General features: G+C 33.3%; 2 protein-coding genes across 3 annotated transcripts in view; both read left to right on the top strand.

The window, feature by feature from the left end:
• LOC114340667 (glucose dehydrogenase [FAD, quinone]) overlaps positions 1-26,379 on the top strand; it is a 328,247-nt gene that overhangs the window by 65,840 nt on the left and 236,028 nt on the right. For both annotated transcript variants that reach the window (XM_050659320.1, XM_050659317.1), the window contains exons 5-6: positions 4,980-5,407; positions 7,873-8,263. In XM_050659320.1, coding sequence (XP_050515277.1) covers positions 4,980-5,407; positions 7,873-8,263 — 819 coding nt within the window. The remainder of the gene's footprint in view (positions 1-4,979; positions 5,408-7,872; positions 8,264-26,379) is intronic.
• Positions 1-26,379, top strand: part of LOC126890411 (glucose dehydrogenase [FAD, quinone]-like) — a 263,810-nt gene that overhangs the window by 96,816 nt on the left and 140,615 nt on the right. The gene's annotated exons all lie outside the window — the stretch shown is intronic.

The raw sequence follows: 26,379 nt of genomic DNA, 5'->3' as shown, positions 1-26,379 counted from the left end.
TGAAATCACGTTTTTTGCGTTTACCTCGCTACAGCTCTGTTCCATTTTAATATTTCTTTCTGAAATTTTTAAAGTATATAGCGCTAACAGTTCTGAAGACAACGGTACCTATTTAAAGCTTTTATTATTATCCTGATAAGGGTTATAAATTTTTTAAAGGAAAAGGTGCGGATTTGTCCATTGCAAAGTTTAATCGCAAAAGTTGTGTGACGAAGTTTAAAATTTAGCTTCCTAATTACGTTTATATTAAAGTAGAGAGTACAAAGAAGATTAATTATTTTTTTTTTCATTTCCCGTTCAACCGGAAGTCACATTTTGGGTAAAATTTATTGTGATAATAGATAATAAAGTACCACATATATCTGCAAAATTTCAAATTTTAGTTTCTATTACAAAGGAAGTTACGGGCACTCCAATATTTTTTAATCGAAAACTCACATCTCCCCTCCTGTGGGGAGTTAAGAAACCTGATTAATGTCATTCAATTTACCGACAGGATATCGAAAACATATCAAAAAATAAACAAGTTCCTTGAAGCCATTTTTGAGAAAATCTGGTTCAAATTTATGTCAAATTTTGACCCCTTAAATATAGGCAACACATAACTTTTTCTGAAAAACGATAATATTCTTCTTATAGCCCCATCTTTAGGATATATAACGACTTTTTCAAATTAAACTTATCTTAAACAAGTTTTTAGATAGGTAGGGAAATGTGTCGGGTGGGCGGTCGGCCATGTTGGCCGCCATTTTGATTTTGGAAATGTCAAATTCCGTATTTTTATTTACCTATCGATGAGCTAACTTTGAGTTAAATTCCATTCGTTTCGGTCAAAATTTGCAAAAATGGGCCCTAAATAACCCCCCTATTTCGGCCCCCCTTTGAGAGTTTTTTTTTTAAAAGCTTAGTTTCTCGACAAAATTCTCTTAAACTTATTCATACCGAGTTTCATCGAAATCGGTCCGGTAGCTTTTGCTGGGCAGTGGCGACATACGTACGTACGTACATACGTACGTACATACTTCCGACATGTTTTTTTTATTTGCTTTTTAGACTCAGGGGGACTCAAAACGTCGAGAAAAAAAGTGAAATCTGAAAAAAAATTTTTGCACGATCCTATAACTTTATCTATTATACTATACTACGTATATAGTACGATAAAATAAAAAGTACTATGAAATATTATTTCATTACAATACTAAAATACAGGGTGTTCTATTTAAGAAAACTCAGAAAATATTCATTCCGAGTTTCGACCAACCCTGTATACTAAAATTAAAGATTTGGCTATACTAATGGTTCTTAACAATAGGAGACTATATTAAAAATCATTTGAACGTAAGCAGAGATTTTAATGTCAAACTATTACAATTATACAGGGTGTGAATGTTGCTACGAAATTAATAAAAAAACGTAATTATCCTTTAAAATACCCTGTATAACATTACAAATCCTCATATTTCAAGAAAGAAGACATAGAAGAGAATCCAAAAATGTAAAAATATACATGGTGTCCCATTTAAAAAAAAACCAAGTTATAAGCAACTTCCGGTATAACCGGAAGTTGCAAAGAGATGAAAATATTTTCATTTAATAGATCATCCCTCAAAACTCCTTTATTCCAATTTTCATGATTCTGTTACCTTTAGTTCTCGAGATATTTCTAATAGGCCAGTTATCTGCCTCACCCTATATAGGGGAGCGCATACCCTATCCATTTGAACAACTACACGGAGCACTGAGCACAAACGTATGAATACGTACCTTTAGGTTTCGCACGGTATCAGAGTTTTTGTGTTACTGGCTATAATTTTTTTCATTGATATATTTATGCCTGGTTGCACCAACAAATCTTACGCTCCAACTTAGTCCAGAATTGCTCAGCTTATAGATCCATAATTTTCGATTTCTATCTAAGCAAGTCCTTACCTGAGACGAAGTATAAGATTCAATCCACGTAGTAATCCATTGTGGCAATCAGTGGCGTAGCTGACAGGCCCGCAGAGCCCGCAAGGTGGGGGGGGGCCCGACGTCAGGAGGGGCCCTTTAAAGCCTTCAAGCTTAATACTTCTACCTTCTATAAATTAGGGACCAAAACATATTCTCCTAATAAGCATCAAAAGAGGGAATTTGGAAGCGGGTAATTGACGTAACTCTTACTCTTTCCGTGTTCAATTTAGCGTTTTGTGGACATGTTGGTGGTTTAGATGAAAGTAAATCCCAAAAAGGTAATTTTTCGTTGATGGTTCATTTACTAGCTAAATATATCCTGTTTCAGCTACATTAGTCGATAAAACAATAACTTAAAAGTAAATTACTTGAGCCTCCAATTACAAAACGAAGTTATAAATTTGCTACCTCAAGAATCTGAAAACAAATTGATTAATTTAATTAAAAAAAGTTGTTTTTATTCAATAATTCTTGATACCACTCTAGATATTTCAACATACGATCAGCTATCTTTTATTTTTCTTTATGTAAAAATAACTTGCGATGGCAATCATTTACCTTCCAAAGCAGAAGTTGTTGAAAGTTTTTTGGGATTTACTCGCATATTAGACCAATGTGCAGAATATCTTGTAAACGAAATTTTAAAATTGATCCAATCAAAGCATCTTTCCGTACACAACTGCAGAGGAGAGGGGTATGATGGTGCAAGCGTTATGAGTGGTCTAAATTCATGCATACAAAGGCGCTTTAACTGACATTGAAAAAACAGCTTCCTATGTTCATTGTGCAGCCTATAATCTGAATTAATGTTGAATTATGCCGTTGCTGGTGTACAGGAGTTTTTTTAGGATATTCGATCCGAAATACAATAATGATTACGCATCGATAACTGACTGGTCTGCTAAGCAAGCAAGCAAGCAATTTGATTCAACCCGACCTGTGGGAATGTCCACCCTCTCGAAAGAGTACATTCGGGTGTAACAATTCATTGGTGTGAGGTGTTTTGACCCGAGTATAAACAGGGATCACCCCACCTCGCTGCAATGCCCCAGGCCATCCCTTTCCCCCCATAGCACGCTGATGCGCGATGAGGGCACAACTATCGTAGCCAAATGCTCTTCACAATGGAATCCTGGGTAATAAGATTCCATGTGGCACCCTAATCGAATGCAAAAATCTTAGGCTCAGCGTGATGCGCTCTATGCCTTTATCGTCTTACTTATCCGCGGTAACTAAAATTGCTTGCTTGGGCCCCAAGTCATTGTGCTGAGCCCTATTGGGCTCTGCCCAATGACTTGTTGCTCGAGTTTTTATGTGTTTTTTTGGTTTATTATATTTTTTTTTTGGGGCTTACGCCTTTTTTATATTTTATATATATTTTTTTGGGGGCTTGCGCCCTTCTGTAATTTTCTATAAATGGCTTACCTTGAAGGTGATCGTGGTGTTGGATCTTCGTGTGTAACGCTGTCTTCGGCACTTGTTTTCAAGCTACGAACTGACTACTAGCACTTTTCACTTTTGTTCACTTTATTCCACTATTTGCTGTTTCGGACGTTTGTGCTTCCATAGGTGGAACTCATCATACCTTAGCATCTCTCGCAGTTCTGGTCTGCTAAATGAATCTCTCGTTCTTATATAGGTACTTCGGTATCCCTCGTTCCCAATGCCGTGGAAAGGAATCGTGTTCTCTGGTGATGACGAGAAGCTTCGAAAAAAAAATAGGCCAGGTTGGGAGAGGCCTATAAATAGTGTCACAATTAAAGGAATATATGTTTTTTCGTGCAAGTATTAAATGATGGTATGTACTATACAGTACTTTTATGACTTTGGATTCATCGCGTTTGCCAACACGAATGCCTGGTTGCACCAACAGATCTTAAGCTTTAGACGTGCTTTAAGCTCAGCTTATGAAACATACGTACCATTGAGTCTTAGACAAATTTTCAGCTTGTCACAATGGATTATCACGTGGACTACTTAGATAAGAATCGAAAATTATGGTGTAACGTGAGACAATCAGAGCTGGGCTAAGCTGGAGCTTAAGATTTGTTGGTGCAACCAGGCATTAAAAGGTTATGTGAAACCTGGTGGCCATCCAGACATGATGCTGTTATGGCTTTGAGTCGCGCGAACTTTCCGACAAATAATGAAATATTTTACGAAAATTTCATTGCTATCTAAAAAAACGATGAAAAATTAGAAGCTAATGTATTATTAAAGCATGTTTATGAAAAATTTGGAATTTGATTTGTCGTTAACATTACTTTTCAATCTAAAATACTTACTTTGTTTTTCTAACATCAAAAATTCGTAATCTGAAACGGCAGATTAACGGTCGCCCTTCAACTTTTTGAAAAATCTCGTGATATTCTTCGAGAAAAGAGAAATTCGTTTTTCGAAACTTTGGCAAAATCAGCAGAAATAGCAGAATGGTGGGATATTATACCGGAATGTAAAAACTAACGGATAAAAGGTATGAAAACATTTTACGATGATCATCTGCGACGAAAAATAACTAAGTTTTTTTGTGGCAAAAAAAGTTTCGAAGTTAATGTTTTCAATGTTAATTTGAATAAAATATTGCAACAACTTAATAATATTTTTTTAGTTTTTTTTTTACTTGAACTATAGTCACTCAGCCAGTCTCAATCAAAAGTAAATATAAACTTACTAATAGGTTTGTCGGATTAAGAGACATGTATAATAGGTTTTCATGCCTATTCCCAAAAAATCTATTAAAAATAACCGATGAAGACTTATTAAAGAAAAACCAAATATTGTCATTTATACATATTGGAGTAATTATACTGTTATTAGTTGTCGTTATGTTTATAATACGCGGCCCACAAAAATTGTCGCGGGGGGCCCCGCAATGTTCAGCTACGCCACTGGTGGCAAGCTGAAAATTGATCTAAGACTCAATAGTTCAACGCGTATTTTTAGTAAGCTGAGCTTAAGGTACGTCTTAAGTCTTAAGCTTAAGATGTGTTGGTACAATCAGGCATTAATGTGTTTAATTTCTATTTTAGAGACGGTGTCAGAGTCAGTATGGCTAAAGCCTACCTTAGACCTCAAAGAAATAATCCAAACTTACACGTGATGTTGAACTCAACTGCGACCCGCATTCTATTTAACAAGAATAAAAAAGCTTACGCAGTTGAATTTGTTTACAACAATCAAACCTTCACTGTTAAAGCAAAAAAAGAAATCATTTTAGCCGCTGGAACAATGAACTCACCAAAAATCTTACTACAATCTGGAGTCGGACCAAAGGACGCTTTGGATGCTGTTGGAATTCAACAGATTCATAACTTACCAGGTGTAGGACAAAATTTATCTAACCATGTAGCTTTCAGTATGAATTACTGGGTTAACAGTACAGTTGATCATAGAATCATTACATGGCAAACTTTACAGGATTATCTTAACAGAAGGACTGGACCTCTCGCTAGCTCGGGTAAGTATTTTTTTTAAATGTAGATAAAGGAAAAGGGACAGAGGGATAGGGGAAAACATTAATAGCTTTGGTTCTAATGTTTTTCTTGTCGACTAGTTAAAAAGAAGAAATAATATTCCGCCATTTTCATTTATAGTATATTCTTTTACGGTTTTTGCTGTAAAATTTAAAGAACCGCTTGGATTGACATTAAATTTGGCAAACGCATAGCTAACAGGTCAAAGAAAGAAAGTGATATTGTGCCGATGTGTGCTTTTGCCCTGGGGATGATTTTCACCCCCTCTCGGGGGTGAAAAAATATATGTCCAAAATAATTCCGGAAATAGATAAACTGACTAATTCTAAGCAACTTTTGTTCTATAAAGTTTTTTCACCAAGTCAATACTTTTCGAGTTATTTTCGACTGAACATGTTCATTTTTCAACAAAATAACCACGTTTTTAGACGGTTTTTCTCAAATATCTCAAAAAGTAAGTATTTTGTCGAAAAAAAAAAACATCTTAGCAAAAATATAGCCTGTAAGAAAGTGAAAAAGGTGGTCTATACATTACGTCTCTATACGTAGCAGAAGCAGAGTTACTAGCTTATGAAAATATGTTCATATTCGTCAAATTCCAAATCAAATAATTTAACGTGATATAACCAAAAAATGAAGCACTTTTAGGGAAAAACTCATTTCAACCTTTGAAAGTGTTTCAAAATGGCTTTACTTCTGTGTTATAAAAAAAAATATAGCATCAAAAGAAAACAAGTTACGCTCAAAATAAAGTTGGTCGCTTTTCTTTGGTAAAAAAATCAGGAAAATCACCCCCTAATTAGCATCTCAAATGAACTTAATCGTTACCATTTTACAAGTTTCTTTACTCGTGTATGTATTGTTTATATGATCTGTAAGTTTCATTGGTTCAAATTTTATATTTTTGAAAGGGCTGAAGTTGAAAAGTGCGTGAAAGATTCACCAATCATGAGTGTATGCAAATTTAGAAACACCAAATCTTATCCAATTTTTGTCTTACACAAAAACAAAAAAATACAAAAGATTTAAAAAAGCTAAGCCGACTTTTTTATTTTTTGAGATTTTTGTTATTTTCAACAATTTTTAAATTATATTGAAAAAAAAACATTTTATTCAAAATTAAAATTTTTAAAAAGTTTAATTTAAAACCAATTATTGTTTTCAAAAATAAGCACTTTGAATTAATAAAACTTATAGATCATATAAACAAAACATAAGTAAAGGAACTTGTGAAGCGGCAACGATTAATTCCATTTAAGCTGCTAATTAGGGGGGATCTTTACGATTTTTTTGCCAAAACAAAAGGGACCAACTTTATTTTGAGCTTAACTTGCTTACATTTGATGCTAGAAACTATTTTTTATAAAAACAGAAATATAGTTATTTTCCTAACAAGTTCAGAAAGTCATTCTTTTCCGCACGCGACTGCAGTTTGCCGAACGACGCGAAGCGGGAGTTCGGCAAGCAGTCGGAACTGCCATGAGAGTGCGGAAAAGAGATTTTCTGCAAGAGTTAGAAACAATATTTTTTCTAAGAGTCTTTAAAAAATTACCAAATCTTAATCAATTAATTTAATTAATATGAAAATACATACACAAATTAATTGTTTGGCAAGGTTGTCAAAACCAAACTTTCAATATAATTAGTTAGCATGACGACGATCGTGGTTTCCATGACGATGATTTAAAACGACTGTTATTGTCTAACGATTTGACTTTCGAATATTATGTCAAAATAATTTTATTTCATCGAATTGTCGCGTTAATTTCATTAAAACAGGAACACAATAAGATATATTTGAAATAAATTAGTAAATAATACCTAATATTAGTTTATTGGATGTATTATAATTACTTTAAAGGCCATATTAACATATCTAAATTAACACGCGTGCCGGAGAAGTAAAAACCGCGTGCGGAAAAGTAACACGCGTGCGGAAAAGTGAAACTTTCTAAACTAAAATGCGTGCGCGAGAGTAGACATTTTTGCACGCTCGTAGAAAAAAGCTTTTTTTAAACACTTTAAAAAAGTTATAATGAGTTTTCCCAAAAATGCTTTATTTTTTGTATATTTCACGTTGAGATACTCTATTTGGAATTTGGTGAACATAAACTTATTTTTCATTAGCTATAACTCTGGTTCTGCTAGGTGTAGAGACCTAATGTGTACACCATCTTTTTTACTTTTGTACAGGCTATATTTTTTCTAAGGATGTTTTTTTTTCGAGAAAATACTTACTTTTTGAGTTATTTGCGAAAAACCGTTAAAAACGTGGTTATTTTGTTGAAAAATAAACATGTTCACTCGAAAATAACTCGAAAAGTATTGACTTGGTGAAAAAACTCTATAGAACAAAAGTTGCTTAGTCAGTGATTCAGTTTATCCATTTCCGGAATTATTTTGGACATATATTTTTTGATATGAGGCTTGATTTTTTTACTGTTTGTAGGACTTGCTGTTACAAGCCGAGTTCCTTCTAAATATACAACCGCCGATGACCCAGATATTCAAATGTTCTTCTCTTTGAGTCAAACTACTTGCTCACCAGATGGCCAAGTTGATGAAGCAGCTGATCCAGCTGATCCTCAAAAACCACAACATGTTTCAATCAGTGCTGTTAATTTACACACCAAGAGTCGTGGCAGAATTACGCTGATGTCTAATGATCCACTTGCACCTCCACATATGGTAGGAAACTATTTAACAGTGAAGGAAGATGAAGATAGACTAATTGATGGTATAAGACTTGTTCAAAAGCTTGTAAACAGTGCAACATTAAGAGATACATGGCAATTTGTTTATGACAATGTCACTCAAGGCAGCTGTGCTGACAACAACACGTAAGTATATAACAAGAATAAAAAAATGCCGTAAAAATGAGTGGCGCATAAAATATTCCAGCTACAAAAGAGCAGATATGAATATTTCATTGCGAAAACATGTATTTTCATTTTGATAACAAATAAAATTCTAGTTTAATTTTGATAGATTTTTCTATAATATTTGCTGAAGAAATAAAACGAGCCACAAAATAGTAACTTTGATACAGTTTGTATTTTTAAGCTCTGTTGTGGCGCGATTTACTTCAAATTTAGCAAATATCATGAAATAATCTTTCAATATAAACCTCGAGATTTTTTTTCATCAACATGCAAATAAATTTTTACGGCGTTTAGTGGTTTTTATTCTTGTATCAGGAGTTTTTTAAAGTTTTTTTTTATAAATTAAAAAGCCACGGGATGACTACCACATTAAAGATCCATAAGGATATCCCCAGGACACCACAATGGCTGAAAACCCAAAACAAACGGCCCTCAGTCCCGGGCAACCCTTAAATGGGGAGAGGGTGCTAAGAATCCCCCTGTCAGCCAATAATGTCCCAAAAGTGAAAAAGATCGGTACGTGGAACATTCGAAGCATGTATCAAGCAGGCAAGGCAGCACATATTATTCAAGAAATGACTCGCCTAAACATAGATATTTTAGGATGCAGTGAAGTTCTATGGCCAAATTCTGGCATACAAATTATAGGTGAACACCCTATCTATTATTCGGGAGATGACACAACAAGAAACAGAAATGGCGTAGCGATGATAGTAAAAAGGGAAATAGCCCAAGCAGTAATAGGATTTACGCCCATATCAGATAGAGTTATGCTATTGAAGATTAATTCAAGTCCCTCTAATATAAGTATCATTCAGGTCTACGCACCGACATCCGAATCAACCGAAGAAGAAATAGAAAATTTCTACCAGACTTTAGAAAACTATCTAAAGCTGACAAAAAACATGAGGTAAGTATCATCATGGGCGATTTCAACGCCAAAATAGGACAAGGTACAGTCGAGAATGTTGTGGGGTCATATGGTCTTGGCACAAGAAACGAAAGAGGAGAAAGACTGATACAATTCTGCCAAGAGACGGATATGGTTGTAATGAACACATTCTTTAAATTACATCCAAGAAGGCTTTATACATGGAAAGCACCTGGTGATACCCCAGGGAAAATCATAAGAAACCAAATTGATTTTATTAACATAAGCAAAAGGTTTAGAAATTCTGTCACCTCAACAAAAACATATCCAGGCGCCGATGTCTTCTCAGATCATAGTCTGTTAGTTGCAAATATCAACATACGACTCAAAATAATTCAAAACAAAATAAGACCCAAGATAGATATAAAACTACTGAAAGAAAATAGCATCCAGGAAAAAGTAAAAACAGAGATTAATAAGAATTTTGTGAAAATAGTTGAAGACGCTTCTAGTGGCGTAGAAGAACAATGGAACGAAATGAAGACATCTATCAACACACTTTCGCATGAATATCTTAAATCAAAAAGAGAAAAGAAGCAAGAATGGATGACAGATAAAATATTGCAGATGATGGAAGAGCGAAGGAAATTAAAAGGTAGAAATGACAATGAATACAAAAAGTTGCATAAGAGTATACTAAGAGAAATAAAAGGGGCAAAAGAAGCATGGCTGATGGAGAAATGTACAGAAATTGAAACACTACAACGCAAACATGACGATTTCCATATGCACAAAAAGATTAAAGAAGTACAGAACATCAGAAAACAACGCAATGTAGGCATAGTCGTAGACGTCGAAGGTCAAATTTTGACTACAATTGAAGATAAATTAAGAAGATGGAAAGAATATATGCAAGAATTATTCGAAGATGCTGCACGAAGTCCGTATGAAATAGACAATCCCTATGGCCCAGAAATATCAAACGAAGAAGTAACTATGGCCATTAAGCGGACTAAAGATGGGAAAATCTCCAGGACCTGATGAGGTATGCATGGTGAAATTTTAAAGCTATTAGAGGCACAACAAATTACAGCTCTTACGAAGTTATTCAACAACATATACGAGATTGGTTACTTACCAAAAGACTGGCTACTATCAATATTCATTCCACTTCCCAAAAACGCCAACGCTAGAAAATGTAAAGAACATAGATTAATTAGTTTGATGAGCCATGTACTTAAAGTACTCCTTACTATCATCATTGATTATAGACACGGATAGATACCCAACGCTGTACAACAAAACCGTGCCAAATTTTCTCCCCTCAAAACAGTATAGCCATCTATATTTGAGAATGATGATTACGCGGCAGTCGAAAGAAATCCAACATAAAAGGTTTCTTCATTTTCAGTGCCTCCCCTACATTCTCAACGTAAATACGGTTTCCCCACTCTAGATAAGCTTGGAAGATCATCGAATTGTTCCGGTCACCCGCGGGGGGCCGGCGGGTGTGCTGTGTTCGGGTCTGTTCTGTTTAGTGTCCGCTAAAAGCAGCAGACAGATAGTTTTAGCAAAGAATACTAACACACCCACGTTTTAGCTTACCGTTGCCGTTACTAACCTCTTGTTCCGGTATCTTAGTAATTCCTCGTTGTTTTGATATTATGTATTCTTAAAATAACACATTTTACAGAACGTGTTTAAGAGTAGGTATCACAAATTAAATGCCTATAATAATTACCTACTATATTTCTTTATTCTGGAATTACATTTTAATAAGCGTGTAATAAAAAAATTCCATAACATCTACTTTTTTCGATATTCAAATTAACCCAATATAATATAATATCTAAAAATTATTACTTCACAAGAAATACTAGTGGCACGTTATACAGTAGATAACGATGTAGTTTCTATACTTTTTTTTATTTAACATCGCACAAAATTGCATAATAAATTAAGTCAAATTAAATAAAATACGAATTATAAATATTGCCAAATAGTATATAGTACAAGTGAGAAAAAAGAAATATTTCTCACGAGCGCACAAGTTTTTTGTTGGCACGAGCCGACGCACGTTCAAGCGAGGGAGAAATATGTCACTTTCTCATGTGTTGTACACTGTACTTTTTCTATGGATGCGGTTTTGTCAACAGTTCAAACTTCAAAATTAAATAATTTAGGTGCTTTTAGGTATTATATGCTTAAATTGAAATAAAATACGTATACATGTAGGTATTTAATTTTCTTAATAAACTGCTCGTCAAAAGTTAGGGATATAGAAAATTCTGCTGAATTTTTATAGTAGATTTTTTCGTGTACAGATTAACGGATTCCGGTAATTTTTTTTTTTATTATTTTAGACTTTTCTTTAGTATTTACACAGTTATGTAAAGGTTTACTCAAACTTTTTTTTTGTACTTATACCGGGTGGAAGAAAAGAAATGTTTTTCTTATTTTAAATTTGAGGCGCCCTGTAGGGAGAACGAGGTACAAATGGGAGTATATATCGAAATCGTATTGTAGTCTTATGTTTTGTGAACATTTTTTTTTTTAATTTGGGTAACTCGACGAAAGAATAACAACCAGCTAATTTGAATTTACCGGAAAAATCGGAAAACTCTGGAAAATGGACTTTTTTATTCAACATTCATTTACAATGTTAACACTAATATATTTTGATAAATATTTTCATAAAATATTATAAATTTGTAAATAAATATTAAAATATAATTATAGTATATATCTATTTATACAGGGTGAGTCATGAGGAACTGTACATACTCCTACCTCGTATAGAGGCTCCTATGGGGAATAACAAATGACCATTAAAAAGTGTCTGATCCTATTGTTTAATAATATACAGGGCGAGTTTCACACTTTGACAGAAATTTGTATTCGTCATAATTGTTGAACGGTCAAATCGATGTGTCTCTTATTTTGGTCAATCGTTACACTATTACCACCTAATCAACTGATTTATTCAAACTAGAAAAAATCAGGTCCGACTTCAAAAAAATTAGTTCGTTTTGGTCTTAGAAAAAATTTCACCCTGTATACGCTTTTTGAAAACTATAATATGAATTTTACAAATTAGACAAATAAGCAATTAAAATGACATATTTATTTTTTCCCCACACGATTACTTAATTTTTTATAAAAAAAATCAAATTTGACTATGAATTAAAGCTCGGTACAATTGATTTATTTCAAGAAATTATGGATAATGTGGATGAAATTAATGAACCTGTACAAAAACTGTGTAGAATTAACGAAGATGAATAATTATAATCTATACAAATTTTTTGTTTAATTTGAGAACGTTTTTGTTTTCAATTACAGTAGAGCGTCGATTATCCGAACTAATTGGGGGACATAGGTGTTCGGAAAACCGATTTGTTCGGATAATCGAACTACAATATATTGATACATATTTATAGTCATACATATTTATCCACAAGTGAATAAAAGCCATATTTATATACCTACATATTTATTTATATTTTGATAATGACAACTAGCAACTAAACAAAAAGTGCAGTCTTTGCAAGAACATAATTATTTTTGGATACAATATTGAAGAAAATTGAAGATATTTTAAGCGTCAATTACTAACGCTTGCTCGGTATTCGAGTGCGGGACGCGGGAGTCGATAGTTCGAATAAGCGGTCGTTCGGTTGATCGACATTCGGATAATCGACGCTCTACTGTAATTTTTAAATCTAAAAATGTACGATTAAGTAATTATAAATTTTGTTACAATAAACATCTGTTTAAATATGCTGAATAGTCTATTATGAAGGTCCAAGAAAAAAATTGTCACCGATTCTTAGATTTGTAAATATATATTTTTTTCTAAATCTTTACATTTTTCTAAAAATTGAAATAAATCAAAATACCCTGTACTTAGGTATAGTCTAGCTTCTTTTTTAAGGGTAATTTAAAAATTTCATCAGGTGTAGGGTGTTCCATAAAAACAATATCTTTGATATACCACTCTTTTTTGAAGCACCCTGTATAATTCACATTATTTTTAGATTGCAGTGTTAATGGCCCGGTATATTTCTATGAAGAATTTTTTTTAAATCAAGTCGTTTTCCATACAGACACCGAGGCGAATAAAATGAACCAACCTGTATATAAATAGATATATAATATAATTTTATTTTAATATTCATTCACAAATTTATAATATTTTATGACAATATTTATGAAATTCTATGTGTTAACGTTGTAAATGCATGTTGAATAAAAAAGTGCATTTTCCAGATTTTTCTGATTTTTCCGGAAAATGAAAATTAGCTAGTTGCTAGTTTTTCGTCGAGTTACTCCAATTAAAAAAAAAAGAAGGCTCTACATTCTCTGGAAGCTGAGATATTATAAAATTTTTCAAGCGCTTCAAATTGAACTTTCTATAGCAAAATCTCGACGCGCTAAACTGGACTCCGATAATCTTCCCCATTACACGGTCCCAGCTTCACTTTAAAGGGTTATTCCTCGTTTTAAATAGAAGATATTCCGTACTTCAATTGAAATATAAAACAAACATATTTATTGCATATCATTCTGTAAAAAATTTCAACTATGTATTTATAAACAATAAAAATGTGATTTTTCAAAAAAAAGTATAACTTGACTATTATTGGTCCTAGAAAGTTGCTTTTTTCTTTTTTAATGTGTGTTTTTTTACCAGATTTTTGATACAATCAATTATAATTATTTATCAGAAAAAATGACAAAGATATTCTAATTGTTTAGATATAAGGAAAAAACTCACCATTTTTTAGCGACTTGCTTAACATTAAAAAAAAACAAATATATTATTTTTTTTTAACTTTCTTAGTACTTTGAGTTTTTAAGAACTCAATGCACTTTGCCAAACAGCTCTCAAAATATTCCTAGTAGTCCGTTCTTTAACGGTAAAATATTGCAAAACCTATAAATTTTAGAGAACCGCTTGGATTGACATGAAATTTGGCATACACATAGCTAACAAGTCAAAGAAAAAAAGTGATATTGTGCCGATGTGTGCTTTTGCGCTGGGGGTGGTTTCCACCCCCTTTTGGGGGTGAAAAAATATTCGTCCAAAATAAGTCAGGAAATGGATAAACTGACTAATTTTAAGTAACTTTTGTTCTATAGAGTTTTTTCACTAAGTCAATACTTTGCGAGTTATTTGCCAGTGAATATGTTCATTTTTTCAACAAAATAACCGCTCTTTTAGACGGTTTTTCGCAAATAACTCAAATAGTAAGTATTTTGTGGAAAAATCATTCGTAGCAAAAATATAGCCTGTAAGAAATTTAAAGAAATAGTGTATATATCACGTCTCTTTACCTAGTAGAAGCAGACTTATAGCTAATGAAAAATAGGTTCATATTCGTCAAATTCCAAATGGAATACTTTAACATGAAATATCCAAAAATGAATCACATTTCGGGGAAAACTCATTACAACTTATTTAAAGTGTTTAAAAAAAGCTTAATAAAGAAAGCAATGCTTACTTTTTTGTTTTTCGAGATTTTTGGTATCTCTAACCATTTTTAAGTTATTTTGAAAACAAAACCTATTTTTCAAAATAAAATTTTGAAAAATTTTACTTTGAAACTAAATTTTTTCAAAATTAAGCACTTTGAATTGATGAAACTTACAGATCATATAAACACAACATAAGTAAAATAATTTGTGGGGCGGTAAAGATTAATTTCATTTAAGTTGCTAATTAGGAGGTGGTCTTCCCGAATTTTTTTGCCAAAACAAAAGGGACCAACTTTATTTTGAGCGCAACTTGCTTAAATTTAATGCTAGAAACTTTTTGTAAAAACAGAAATAAAGCTTTTTTTAAAGACTTTAGAAGAGTTAAAATGGGTTTTCCCAAAAAGTGCTTAATGTATTTCTCGTCGAAATATTCTATTTGAAATTTGGTGAATATGAATCTATTTTTCATTGGCTATAACTCTGGTTCTACGAAATCCAGAGACCTAAGTCATACAACATTATTTTTTTTACTTTTTTTATAAGCTATATTTTTGCTGAGATCGTTTTTTTTTGAGTTATTTGCGAAAAAACCGTCTAAAAATGTGATTATTTTGTTGAAAAATGAACATATTCACTCGCAAATAACTACAAAAGTGTTGACTTGGCGAAAAAGCTCTATAGAACAAAAGTCGCTTAAAATTAGTGAGTTTACCCATTTCCGGACTTATTTTGGACATATAGGTGAAGTCACCCCAGGGCAAAAGCACACATCGGCACAATATCACTTTTTTTCTTTGACATGTAAGCTATACTTATGCCAAATTTCATGTCAATCCAAGCGGTTCTTTAAAATTTAGAGCAAAAACCGTGAAAGAATGTACTACAGAGCAACAATGACTGTTTAAACATTCCATGAACATTTAACATAACTCGTAAACTAACAAATAGATCGTCTTAAAATTTTGTACACTAATAAAGGCACCTAATTTCCTCGTGATCAAGGTACAATAAGTTCCTTACGGCCGTTTTGTTAAAAGTTATTAACAGTTACAAAATAATGCAAAAAAACGTGGCTTTTTGCAATTATCTCGGTTAATTCTTTATGGATTTTAACTTATAAAAATTTAAATCAATCAAATCAAACTTTTGCTTAAATATGATACTAAAAATGCTATAGACAAAAAACCATATTTTCTGACTTTGGCCTTTTTTTATAAAAAAAAAGAAGTCGATTTACGAGTACCTCTGTATGTATTTTTAATTAATTATATCCATCCTACCATTTAGCACCTTCAAATACAGTCGAACACGCTTATTAGAATACCTCTTAAAGGAATATCCCGGTTTAAGGAATAGCATAGGCGTAACCTGGGGTGTTTTGGGAGTTATAACCCCCCCCCCCATTGGGATGTACTTTGAGCTCTATACGCTTAACACCATAGCCATCAGAGACCTTCCATTAGTTGTAACCCCCCCTTTCAGGTAGTTGTAACCCCTTCCCCCTTAGGATCATCCTGGTTACGCCTATGAGGAATAGAAATTTGAGGTCGAGGTCCCGAAACATTTATAGTAGCAACCAATCATCGGTTATTAGAATATCCCGGCTATAGGAATACTTTTGGTTGGCACAAAGGCTATTCCAATAAGCGGCTTCGACTGTACCTGTATTGATTTTTACCCTGAAATCGCTCATATTTATTTTTCTACCCTGTTCTAAAAGACCGTTTTTGTTTTAAATGATCCAAAAAATCCAAAACAATATCTGCCCGGGTCGAAAAATTTTCTTTAAAATTTATAAAAAAGTCAATTTTTTATTATTAATTAATTTATATTTAGAATTTAAAAATTATACCGGGCACTCCTTGGTTTGTGTTATTAACATACTAAATTACATACAAACAATTTTTATCCGTTGACAGATCGGTACAGTTGAGAACCTCATATTATTATCGTATTTTAGAAAACCCTTAAATATCGACAAGGTATTACATTCAAACTGTTCGCTACGCTAAATAGGATTATTACTTCACTTCTCTGGGTGTCTCAAGGTCGTTTTCTAATTTAGTAGGTACTGCCATAAATTGGTTGTGGTGAGAGTGATAGGGGAGGTAACCGAACGTCAGTCTACGATCATTCTCTTGCGAGAACAAATTCCTAACTGGTTATTTCACGAAATAACCACTAGAGTCGCTGATTCTTGACTAAAATTTTAATTTTTTGGATGGTAAAAGGGACACGCTTCCGTCCATAAGCGCTGGGGATTTATCCGTGTCTATAATCAATGCTATCATTCACTCGCGCATATACACCAAATTAGAAGAACAGCTGAGTGAAGTTCAATTTGGATTCGGATCAGGACTCGGAACGAGGGAAGCACTTTTCAGCTTGCAAGTTCTAATACAGAGAGCCAGGGATGTCAATTGCGATGTGTATGCATGTTTTATAGATTTCGAGAAGGCATTTGATAAAGTACCACATGGAAAACTAATCGATATCCTAAAAACATCAGGACTCGATGGTAAGGATATAAGACTCGTTTCAAACTTATATCTCCAACAAAAAGCAACAGTTCGATTCGAAAATGAACTGTCCGAAATCTTCACGGTTGAAAAAGGAGTCAGACAGGGTTGCATACTGTCACCAACATTATTTAACATATACTCTGAAAACATCTTTAGAGAGGCCTTGGACGAATCAGAAGATGGTATTGCAGTAAATGGACAACTTATAAATAATACTATTGGCGAATGGATTTAGTGTCCACAGTCATATAAACCCAAACAAACAACAACAAAATAATACTAGATATGCAGACGATACAGTATTGCTGGCGGATAGTGCGCAGGGGCTCCAAAGGATCATGGATAATGTTGTAGAAGCATGTAAGAAATACGGCCTAAAACTAAACTGTAAGAAGACAAAAATAATGATCATTAGTAAAAACACCAACATAAACGCCCAAATTACAGTAAACAATACACCTCTAGAGAGAGTACAGAAAATATGCTACCTGGGCTGCAACATTAAGGATACTTGGGATCATAGCTACGAAATAAAAACTCGTATTGAAAAAGCCAGAAGCTCTTTTAACAGTCTTAAGAAAATTCTCTGCAACTTGTCTTTAAGTATCAATATACGCATAAGAATTTTTAGATGTTACGTCTTTAGTGTCCTCCTATACGGAGTTGAAAGCTGGAGCCTGACAGAAGATGCCATAAAACGGTTAGAGGCGTTTGAAATGTGGTGCTACCGACGTATGTTGAGGGTCTCATAAATACACCACACAACTAATATAAGTATTCTCCAGAGGCTAGGAAAAGACAAAGAAATAATTAACACCGTAAAGAACAGAAAATTGGCTTACTTCGGCCACATTATGCGTAATGAAAAATACCGACTGCTGCAGTTGATTCTACAAGGCAAGATTGAGGGCAGGAGAGGCCCTAGACGTAGACGTATATCCTGGCTGGCCAATCTTAGGAAGTGAACGGGTCTAACGTCAACTGATCTAATTCGAGCTGCCGTAAATAGAATAAGATGGGTCAATTTGGTCGCTATTATCTCCAGAAGATAGGCACTTTTAGAAGAAGAATAAATTAAATGTATGAACTTCAATGTAATGTTTCTCGATTACACGTTAAGAAATATAGTATAAATAAATTATCGCCCAACAGATCTAGTGGTTACGACACTAAACTTGTGATAGGACCATCCAAGTTTATATCCCATCCATCCCAATATTTTTTTTCAATATCATTCTCTGTGTCCATTGAATGTACACTTGGTGTTTTTTCTAGTCGAAGTAGATCAAAAAAAATATTGGTATGGCTGGCGAATGAACTCAGATTGACCGATCTAATTTTGCATCGTAACCACTACAACTACATAGACCACTACGGCGATAATGGTTAAATGGATTTTATATACATTTGAAGCTCGATAACTTTTAAACTGGTTAATTGATTTAAATTACTAGATATGAGTTTGAAAGTTACTGGAAAGTAATATCTGATGCACATAAGGTCAAATATCATAACTAAAGGTCTTATAGGATTTAGTGAGCTTAAAAACCCGTTTTTTTCCCGTAGGAAATATATTTGATCATATTTATGAGGCCTCCTTTCTTCTTCTTAAAGTTCCCTCTCCTATCGGAGGTTGGATATCATAATGGCTATGGTCACTTTGTTGGCTGCTGCTCTAAATAGTTGTAATGAACTACAGTTAAACCATTCTCTAAGGTTACTCAGCCAGGAGATGCGTCATGTTCCTATGCTTCTTCTTCCTTGGATCCTTCCTTGTATAATAATTCTCAGCAACTCATATTTTTCTCTTCTGTTAGTATGACCTAAATATTCCAGATTTCTAGTTTTTATACTTTTCATAATTTCTAGCTCCTTATTTAAACGTCGTAGCACTTCAAAATTGGTAATCCTTTGAACCCACTGAATTTTCAATATTCTTCTGTAACACAATATTTCGAACGCTTCTATTCTTCTTATGTGTCGTCTCTTCAATGTCAAAGCTTCCATTCCGTATAGCAATATAGAACATATGTAGCATCTTAGAGCCCTCAATCTGAGAGGCAACTGAAGGTCTTTGTTTGTAAGCAGTGTCTTCATTTTCATAAATGCTTGCCTTGCAGTTTCAATTCGGACTTAATTTCTTTGCTTTGTTCATTTTTTTCATCAACCCAGGTTCCAAAATAAGGCCTATAACTTGGAAATTCGAATTTTCCCAGATATAAGGTATACACCGTTAGACGCGTCTAAAGTCCTACTACATACGCTCATTTTAAGTAATTGTCGAACAACCAAAGTTTTAAGTTCAGTTTTCAGCTATACTGAGCCGTTTGTATGTCTGATCCTGACCACTTATTGGAAAGCTAAACTCAATGCTATTGCTTTGGTGTATTTGAAGTTTTTCTGTCTCTCCTTGAACCTAAGCTACATACCCCCAAAATCGGTGCCGCCCAAAATCCCGACAGCCAATATCCCGACAGTCAAAATCCCGACGGCCAAAACACCGACACGCCAGAATCCCGACAGGCCAAAATCCCGACATGCAACAATCCTCGCCTAAGTAAAAATTCCGACCACTACATTTTGAATATTTATTTTTTCCTTTTCAAATGCATTACCAAATCATATTATAGAGTATTGAAATTAAAAATTAAGTATTCACTAATAAGTACGGGTACTAGTTATTATGTATTTTAAAAGAAAAAATATTAAACACAACATTTTGTAATATACAAGCTATACTTACTGAAATAGAAGATTGTAAGTGACATGATAATATCTATCCAATCCTGGTTTCAAGTAAACTTGAATTTAGGATTGGATTATACATATATTATTGTATTTAGCAATAAAACACTGAAAACGTTTGTTTTCTATACTTCCACAAATTTATTACAACTATGTGACTACAGATGTTTCGGCAGAGTGCCTTTCTAAAGTGATAGTTGAATTAAATTTTGTGGAAGTATAGAAAACAAAAACGTTTTTAGTGTACTATGTTAAATAAATGAACTTTCATCAAGTAACGGTCCAATTCATCAATTATATATTATTGGACTATACATAAACTTACGTGCATAGAAATCGGCCCACTTAAAAATTTGGTCATTTTTGATGTCTCATATTTCCTAAACCTGTTGGCCGATTTAAGTGATTTTTTGAATGATGTTATAGCCTGATTTTTTAGCAATACCACTGTAATATTATTGTTGCTAAACAGGTAAATTTTCATTGTATACCCGGTGTACCAATCAAACTATGTTTTTTTCTGAATGTTCGCATCACCCTGTGGAATATTCTAGCATTTATAAAATACTGAAATTAAAACCCAACTACAGCCTCAGTTTTTCTTAAAATTCTATTGTTTGATTCATTCGTTTATGTTGGATAATAAAAACTTAGGTACTTTAACAACTTGACATGTCCTTCATCAATATCATCAATATCAACGGTGTTTCTAAATAAGTGCGACAAACTTTAAGGGGTAACTCTGCATAAAAAAATGACAGTTGGCTTTATAAACTTATGTCCACAAATGTTTCTTTTCCGAGATACGGGATGTTGAGTGTTTTCTTACAAACTGACGATTTATTTATTGCTTTAAAGCCAGTTGAGATATGCAAATAAAATTTAGTAGGTTTTAAGAGACGGTTATTGCGCATGCTTTGACATGCAACTAAGAATTTTATATTTACCATTGGCGTGCATACGGGTAATATGACCCGTATGCACGCCAATGGTGAATATTAAATTCTTAATTGTATGTAAAAAAATGTGCAATAACTACGCCTTAAAACCCAGCAAATTTCATTGGCATATCTCAACCGGTTTTAAAGCAATAAATAAATCGTCAGTTTGTAAGAAAAATCTCAACATCCCTTATATCGGAAACGAAGCCTTTGCGGACATATGTTTATCAAGCTAACTGTCATTATTTTTTCATACATAATTACCCCTTAAAATTTGTCGAACTTATTTAGAAACACCGTTGATATTGATGATATTGATGAAGAACATGTCTAGTTGTTAAAGTACCTAAGTTTTTTATTATCGAACATAAACGAACGAATCAAACAACATAATGTTAAGAAAACCTGAGGCTATATTTAGGTTTTAATTTCAGTATTTTATAAATGCTAGAATATTCCACAGGGTTATGCGAACTTTGAGAAAAAAAACACAGTTTGATTGGTACAGCCAATGAAAATTTACCTGTTTACCAACAATATTATTACACTCGAATTGTTAAAGAATCGTAAATGGGGGGAAGCGTACAAATGTTCGAAATGTAAGTTAGGACAATTATGATTGTCCCTCGTTAACAGGTAAGTCAACCAATCAATTAATTGTCTTTCACATTACATTTCGAACATTTGTAATTATGGTAGGCTGTTAAAAGATTAAACAATATTGTGCAATAAATAAACAAAACTTTACAAAAATATATATCATATTAGAACAATTAGGATTAATGTTTATATTTTAAGTTTATAAGATATGTACCTTTCCCCAGGCACAAAAAATAATGGGAAAATTAATGTTCTTACGTAATAATAATAACCTAAACATATAATATAATTACAAAATGCATAACAAAAATAAACCAACCAAGTGGACGATTACGTGGACTCACCAGACAATAGGTCTTATAGTAGGGGAGCAAAGTATGCTAAATGTGCAGTTACTCGAGCGTTATGAGGATCTATTGGCTTGTGAAGAGTAGGTCCTAAAACCAAAAAAAGTTAAGTAAAGTTTTCCATTTTAGTGGGCGCTTGCCATTTTTTAATTTAATTTTTCATTTCCAGCAATCGTTTTTTCCGATTATAACGCCATCTATCCATAATTTGAAATAATATTTCGAATAAAAGTTACTTATTTTTACGTAAGAAATCCAAATCTGCAATAAAAAATGGGGACTCCTTGGGGGGTCGTGTTTGGTGCCATTCGATAGATTTTTCAAAAATATTGAATAAATATATTTTATAGTTTTTTGATCTGATGTTCATTTCGCGAAATATCGCGGGATTCGTAATTATAATATTAAATTTACCACCCACCCCTCTTCGTGGGAAGTCGTGTTTGGTATCATTCGACAGATTTATAAAAAATATTGAGCACATATTTTTAGTTTTTCGATCTGTCACTCATTTTGCGAAATATTCGCTTTTTCCTTGTGAAACTTTGGGACTCACCCATTTCCATACGCCCGGCTCAAATCGTCAGATTTTTGAAACATACACTCTTTTGCATGTACATACTTAACTTAACTTATCTTAATCTGACAACTTCGAGTTTTTTTAAGGATTGATTTTTTTTTCGGGCCCGAACTCCCCTGTGTTAAGAGCCAATATATGGTAGAGGTACATCTGCAGGGTACCAGGTTTCTCCCCATATGCTAATCTGACGCGCTCGAGTAAATGCAAAAATCCCCGATTGGGCTCCCCTACCATTATAATTTAATTCATATACCCATGTTACAAATTTTATTTAGAAAATTAGTTCATATGGTAAATACTTTTGTTTAGTAACAAAAAATAAAAAAGAGATGGCGATAAACAAAAAACAAGAAATAAATGTAATTATATGTTAAAAAGAAACTTATTAGACCTGTCGGGATTCTGGCCTGTCGGGATTTTGGCCTGTCGGGATTCTGGCGTGTCGGGATTTTGGCCGTCGGGATTGTGGCTGTCGGGATTTTGACTGTCGGGATTTTGGGGTAGACCCCCCAAAATATATGTTATTTTGTTCTTATCCAGTTCTGTATCTGGGTAATTACAATTATTATTTTCCTCTTTTCAAACAAAAATTGAGTCAAAATTCTGAGCTCGGTAACTTTTGAATAATATAACCTATTTTCAAAGTTACACATATATTGGAAAGGTAATGATAAATACTATCAGAAACCGCAGAGTTCAGACTAAAATTTTAGACATTTTTGGGAGTTTGGGGACGGGAATGAAAAACAGACACAAAATTGGGAGGGCCGTAAAACCCACACCCCCTTGGACTAAAATGAATGGGCGACATACAGATTGGCTGGTCTTTGTCTAAACTTTAAAATGGGATTCGGCCCATTTTTGAATTTAGTCAAGTTGACAGAATTCGAAAACTTCGCGTATAGTGTCCAATGTAATGGCCAATATATTTTAAGATTTCTGAACTTGGATTTTTTCTCATTGTTTTTAATAAGCAGATTTTTATTATTAGGTTCCTTTGCATTATTAGGCGTTTTTTGTCTAGTTGATATAAATTAATTAGTATAAAATGCTGACGTATTATCATAATAATAGTAAATACTATTATGTACCTTAATTCATCTGTAATCGCAGTCCGATTCTGTGACTTTACAACTTTACTTTAAATATAGCTTCGTATATTTATTTTAGTCTTCTAGGTCCACATAGATAGATAGATAGATAGATAGGATTCTATTGTTTATAAAAACTTTACAGTTTCATAACAAGAAATTTAGTTCGCTACATGTACATAAATAACTTAGATATAAATAGCATTAAAAAAGTATAAAAATGCAAGTAAGTTCTAGAATACAACCTTATAAATATATAGACATACCTATATTACATTATAAACATACACACCTATACCCACCTACCCGCATACACATACATATCCATAATTACATATCTAGTAAGAACAAGATAAATATATAATGAGATTAAGGGAACACGTAACTGCAATATTACTTACATTATAAATTTTAAAATAAATAAATAAATAAAAAAGAAACAAACTTGTGAACTTATTCGGATACTTTTTTTGTAAGTGCTACTAATAATTTTTTAAGGTACGCTAATAATACATTGAGAAATTAGAGTTTGCGTTATTAATTTTTTTTTATTCGTTAATTACGAAAGCTCGTAGCTTCAGAATATTCCATATATGATTTGAAATTGTTTTCGCGGTAGAGGGTGTAATATTATTCAGGGTGTTTGCTAAATGTTCTGGATTTAACAGATTGGTAATATTCTGTGGTCTCATTGCTGTGTAAATAGGACATTCGAACAGAAGGTGACGCAGAGTTTCCAGCTCACGTTTATTGAATATTGTACACAACTGTTTTGGATCAATCTTATATGTTAGTCCTTGAAAAGTGAACCGAATACAAAACTCATTCGACAGTCTAAGTTGTGCTATTGTTCTGGTGAATTGTAGAGGCATTCGAATATGAAGATACTGTTGTGGTTGATCGCTCAGGTCTAAAGCCCTATAAAAAGTGAGATATGATGAGTCATTCAGTTGTCGCATATCATTTTGGTTTACCTTTTGTTTAAATGTGTCTATTAAGTCATTTTTGTTTGCTTTTAGGAACGCTACATTGATATCTCTCCATGATCTTTGACAGTTTGCAAATTCTAACAGATTTTTAACTTGCGATGCCCAATTATATTTATTCTCTATCCTTGTGATTTCCAGTTGACGTAGAAAGCACATTTTAGGTAGTCGTTTTTTTCCATCTCATAAAGTTTAATGAGCCAGTTTAGCATGTGTTTAAATATCACAAGCGAAAATTTAGCTGTACTTGTTTCAAGTCGAACAGCAAAATCTGGCGTATTGATAGGAACCAAAAGGATACGTTTTAAAAATGTTAATTGCACCCGTTCTAGTTTGTCGGCGTATCGTCACCCCCAAATGGCAATGCAGTTAGTTACTATGCTAAGAATTAAGGAATTTAGCAGATGTATTCGGGATGTCCAACTATCCATCTTGGTTTTTGTCATGAGCGGTATTGTTGCTCCGATGGCATGTTTGGCCTTTTGAACGGTGTCATATGCCATTTCTCTAAAAAGCGAAGAAGACGAAAAAGTAATGCCCAAATATGTAAATTTAGAGACAATATCGATAGGTTTGTTCTTATAACTGAAAGTACAGGCTTTTGGGATACTGCCTCCTCTAGAAAAAACAACTATTTTGGTTTTGCTAGTGTTAACTTCAAGATAATTTTGGTCACTATATCTTTCCAATGCTCTTAGACTCTTACCTAATTCCACTTCAGACTCTGCTACGATGACTAAATCGTCAGCATAAAGTAATAATACGATGTCTCGTTTATTTCCGATGTTTATGCCAGTAACCCCGCTATCGAGAAAAAATGTTTCTATGTCTGCGAGAAATAATGAGAATAGAATCGGGCTTAATGATTCACCCTGTAGAACTCCGGCACTTATATCAAGTTGAGAGGTAAATCCATCTGAGGCAGCTACTTGCATTGATGCTTCATTGTATATATTTCTTAAAAGTAAAATTATGCGACCACTAACCCCTATATTGTACAGTTTTTGCCATAACAAGTTGTGGCTAACAGAATCGAAAGCCCTCTTGTAGTCCACAAATGCAACGAATACTTTGCGTTTTTTTAACCTTAATCGTGACTGTATGATCGAGTTAAGAACAAATACATTGTCAATGCAGCTTCGATGTTTTCGAAATCCAGATTGAATTTCAGGAATAATGTTGTTGTTATCTGTCCACTCATTAAGTCTGTTGAGTAATACTTGTGTGAATATTTTTTCTAAGCAAGACATTAGAGCAATTCCTCTGTAGTTAGAAGGATTGTCGATAGGCCCCTTTTTGTGCATCATTTTTAATATTACTTCAGTCCAAGTTCTAGGTATTGTAGCTGTATTAAATATGTTATTGAACAAACAAGTCATGTACAATATCCAATTATTTGGTAAATATTTATAAAACTCATAGGATATTTTATCATTTCCTGGACTTTTGTTGTTTTTGCAATTGTTTAAAACTAAATAAATCTCATCAGGTGTTATGGATTTGTCCAGAAATTGATGTCTAACATCGTAATATGTAATAAACGAAATTATTTTAGGAGGGTATATATCTCTGTAAAAAGTTTGCCATACATTCATGGGTAAATTTGATGAAGGCGAATAACTACGAAAGGTCTAGGTCCACATCATTTCGTTTCGTCTATGGGGTTCCATCCTTTTTGTCCATTGTCCATTGTTGCTTATCCACCTGCTACTGTTAGCCCTCTTTAATGTTTGTTTACTTAATGTTTTTCTCTTCTATAAACCTTTCTCTTTTCAGTGATACCCTCTGATTTATTTCCTCTTTTCTTTTTCTCTTTTTGGCAGCTAACTTACTGCTAAGTACTTCTTTTTTAATCAAGTTTTCTGAAGAAAAAATATTCTTATACCACATTAACCAGATAGCACAAGTACGTT

Source organism: Diabrotica virgifera, chromosome 8, assembly GCF_917563875.1.
Source record: "Diabrotica virgifera virgifera chromosome 8, PGI_DIABVI_V3a".
NCBI lineage: Eukaryota > Metazoa > Arthropoda > Insecta > Coleoptera > Chrysomelidae > Diabrotica > Diabrotica virgifera.
The sequence above is the reverse complement of the archived record's forward strand: the minus strand, read 5'-3'. Positions and strand labels throughout refer to the sequence as shown.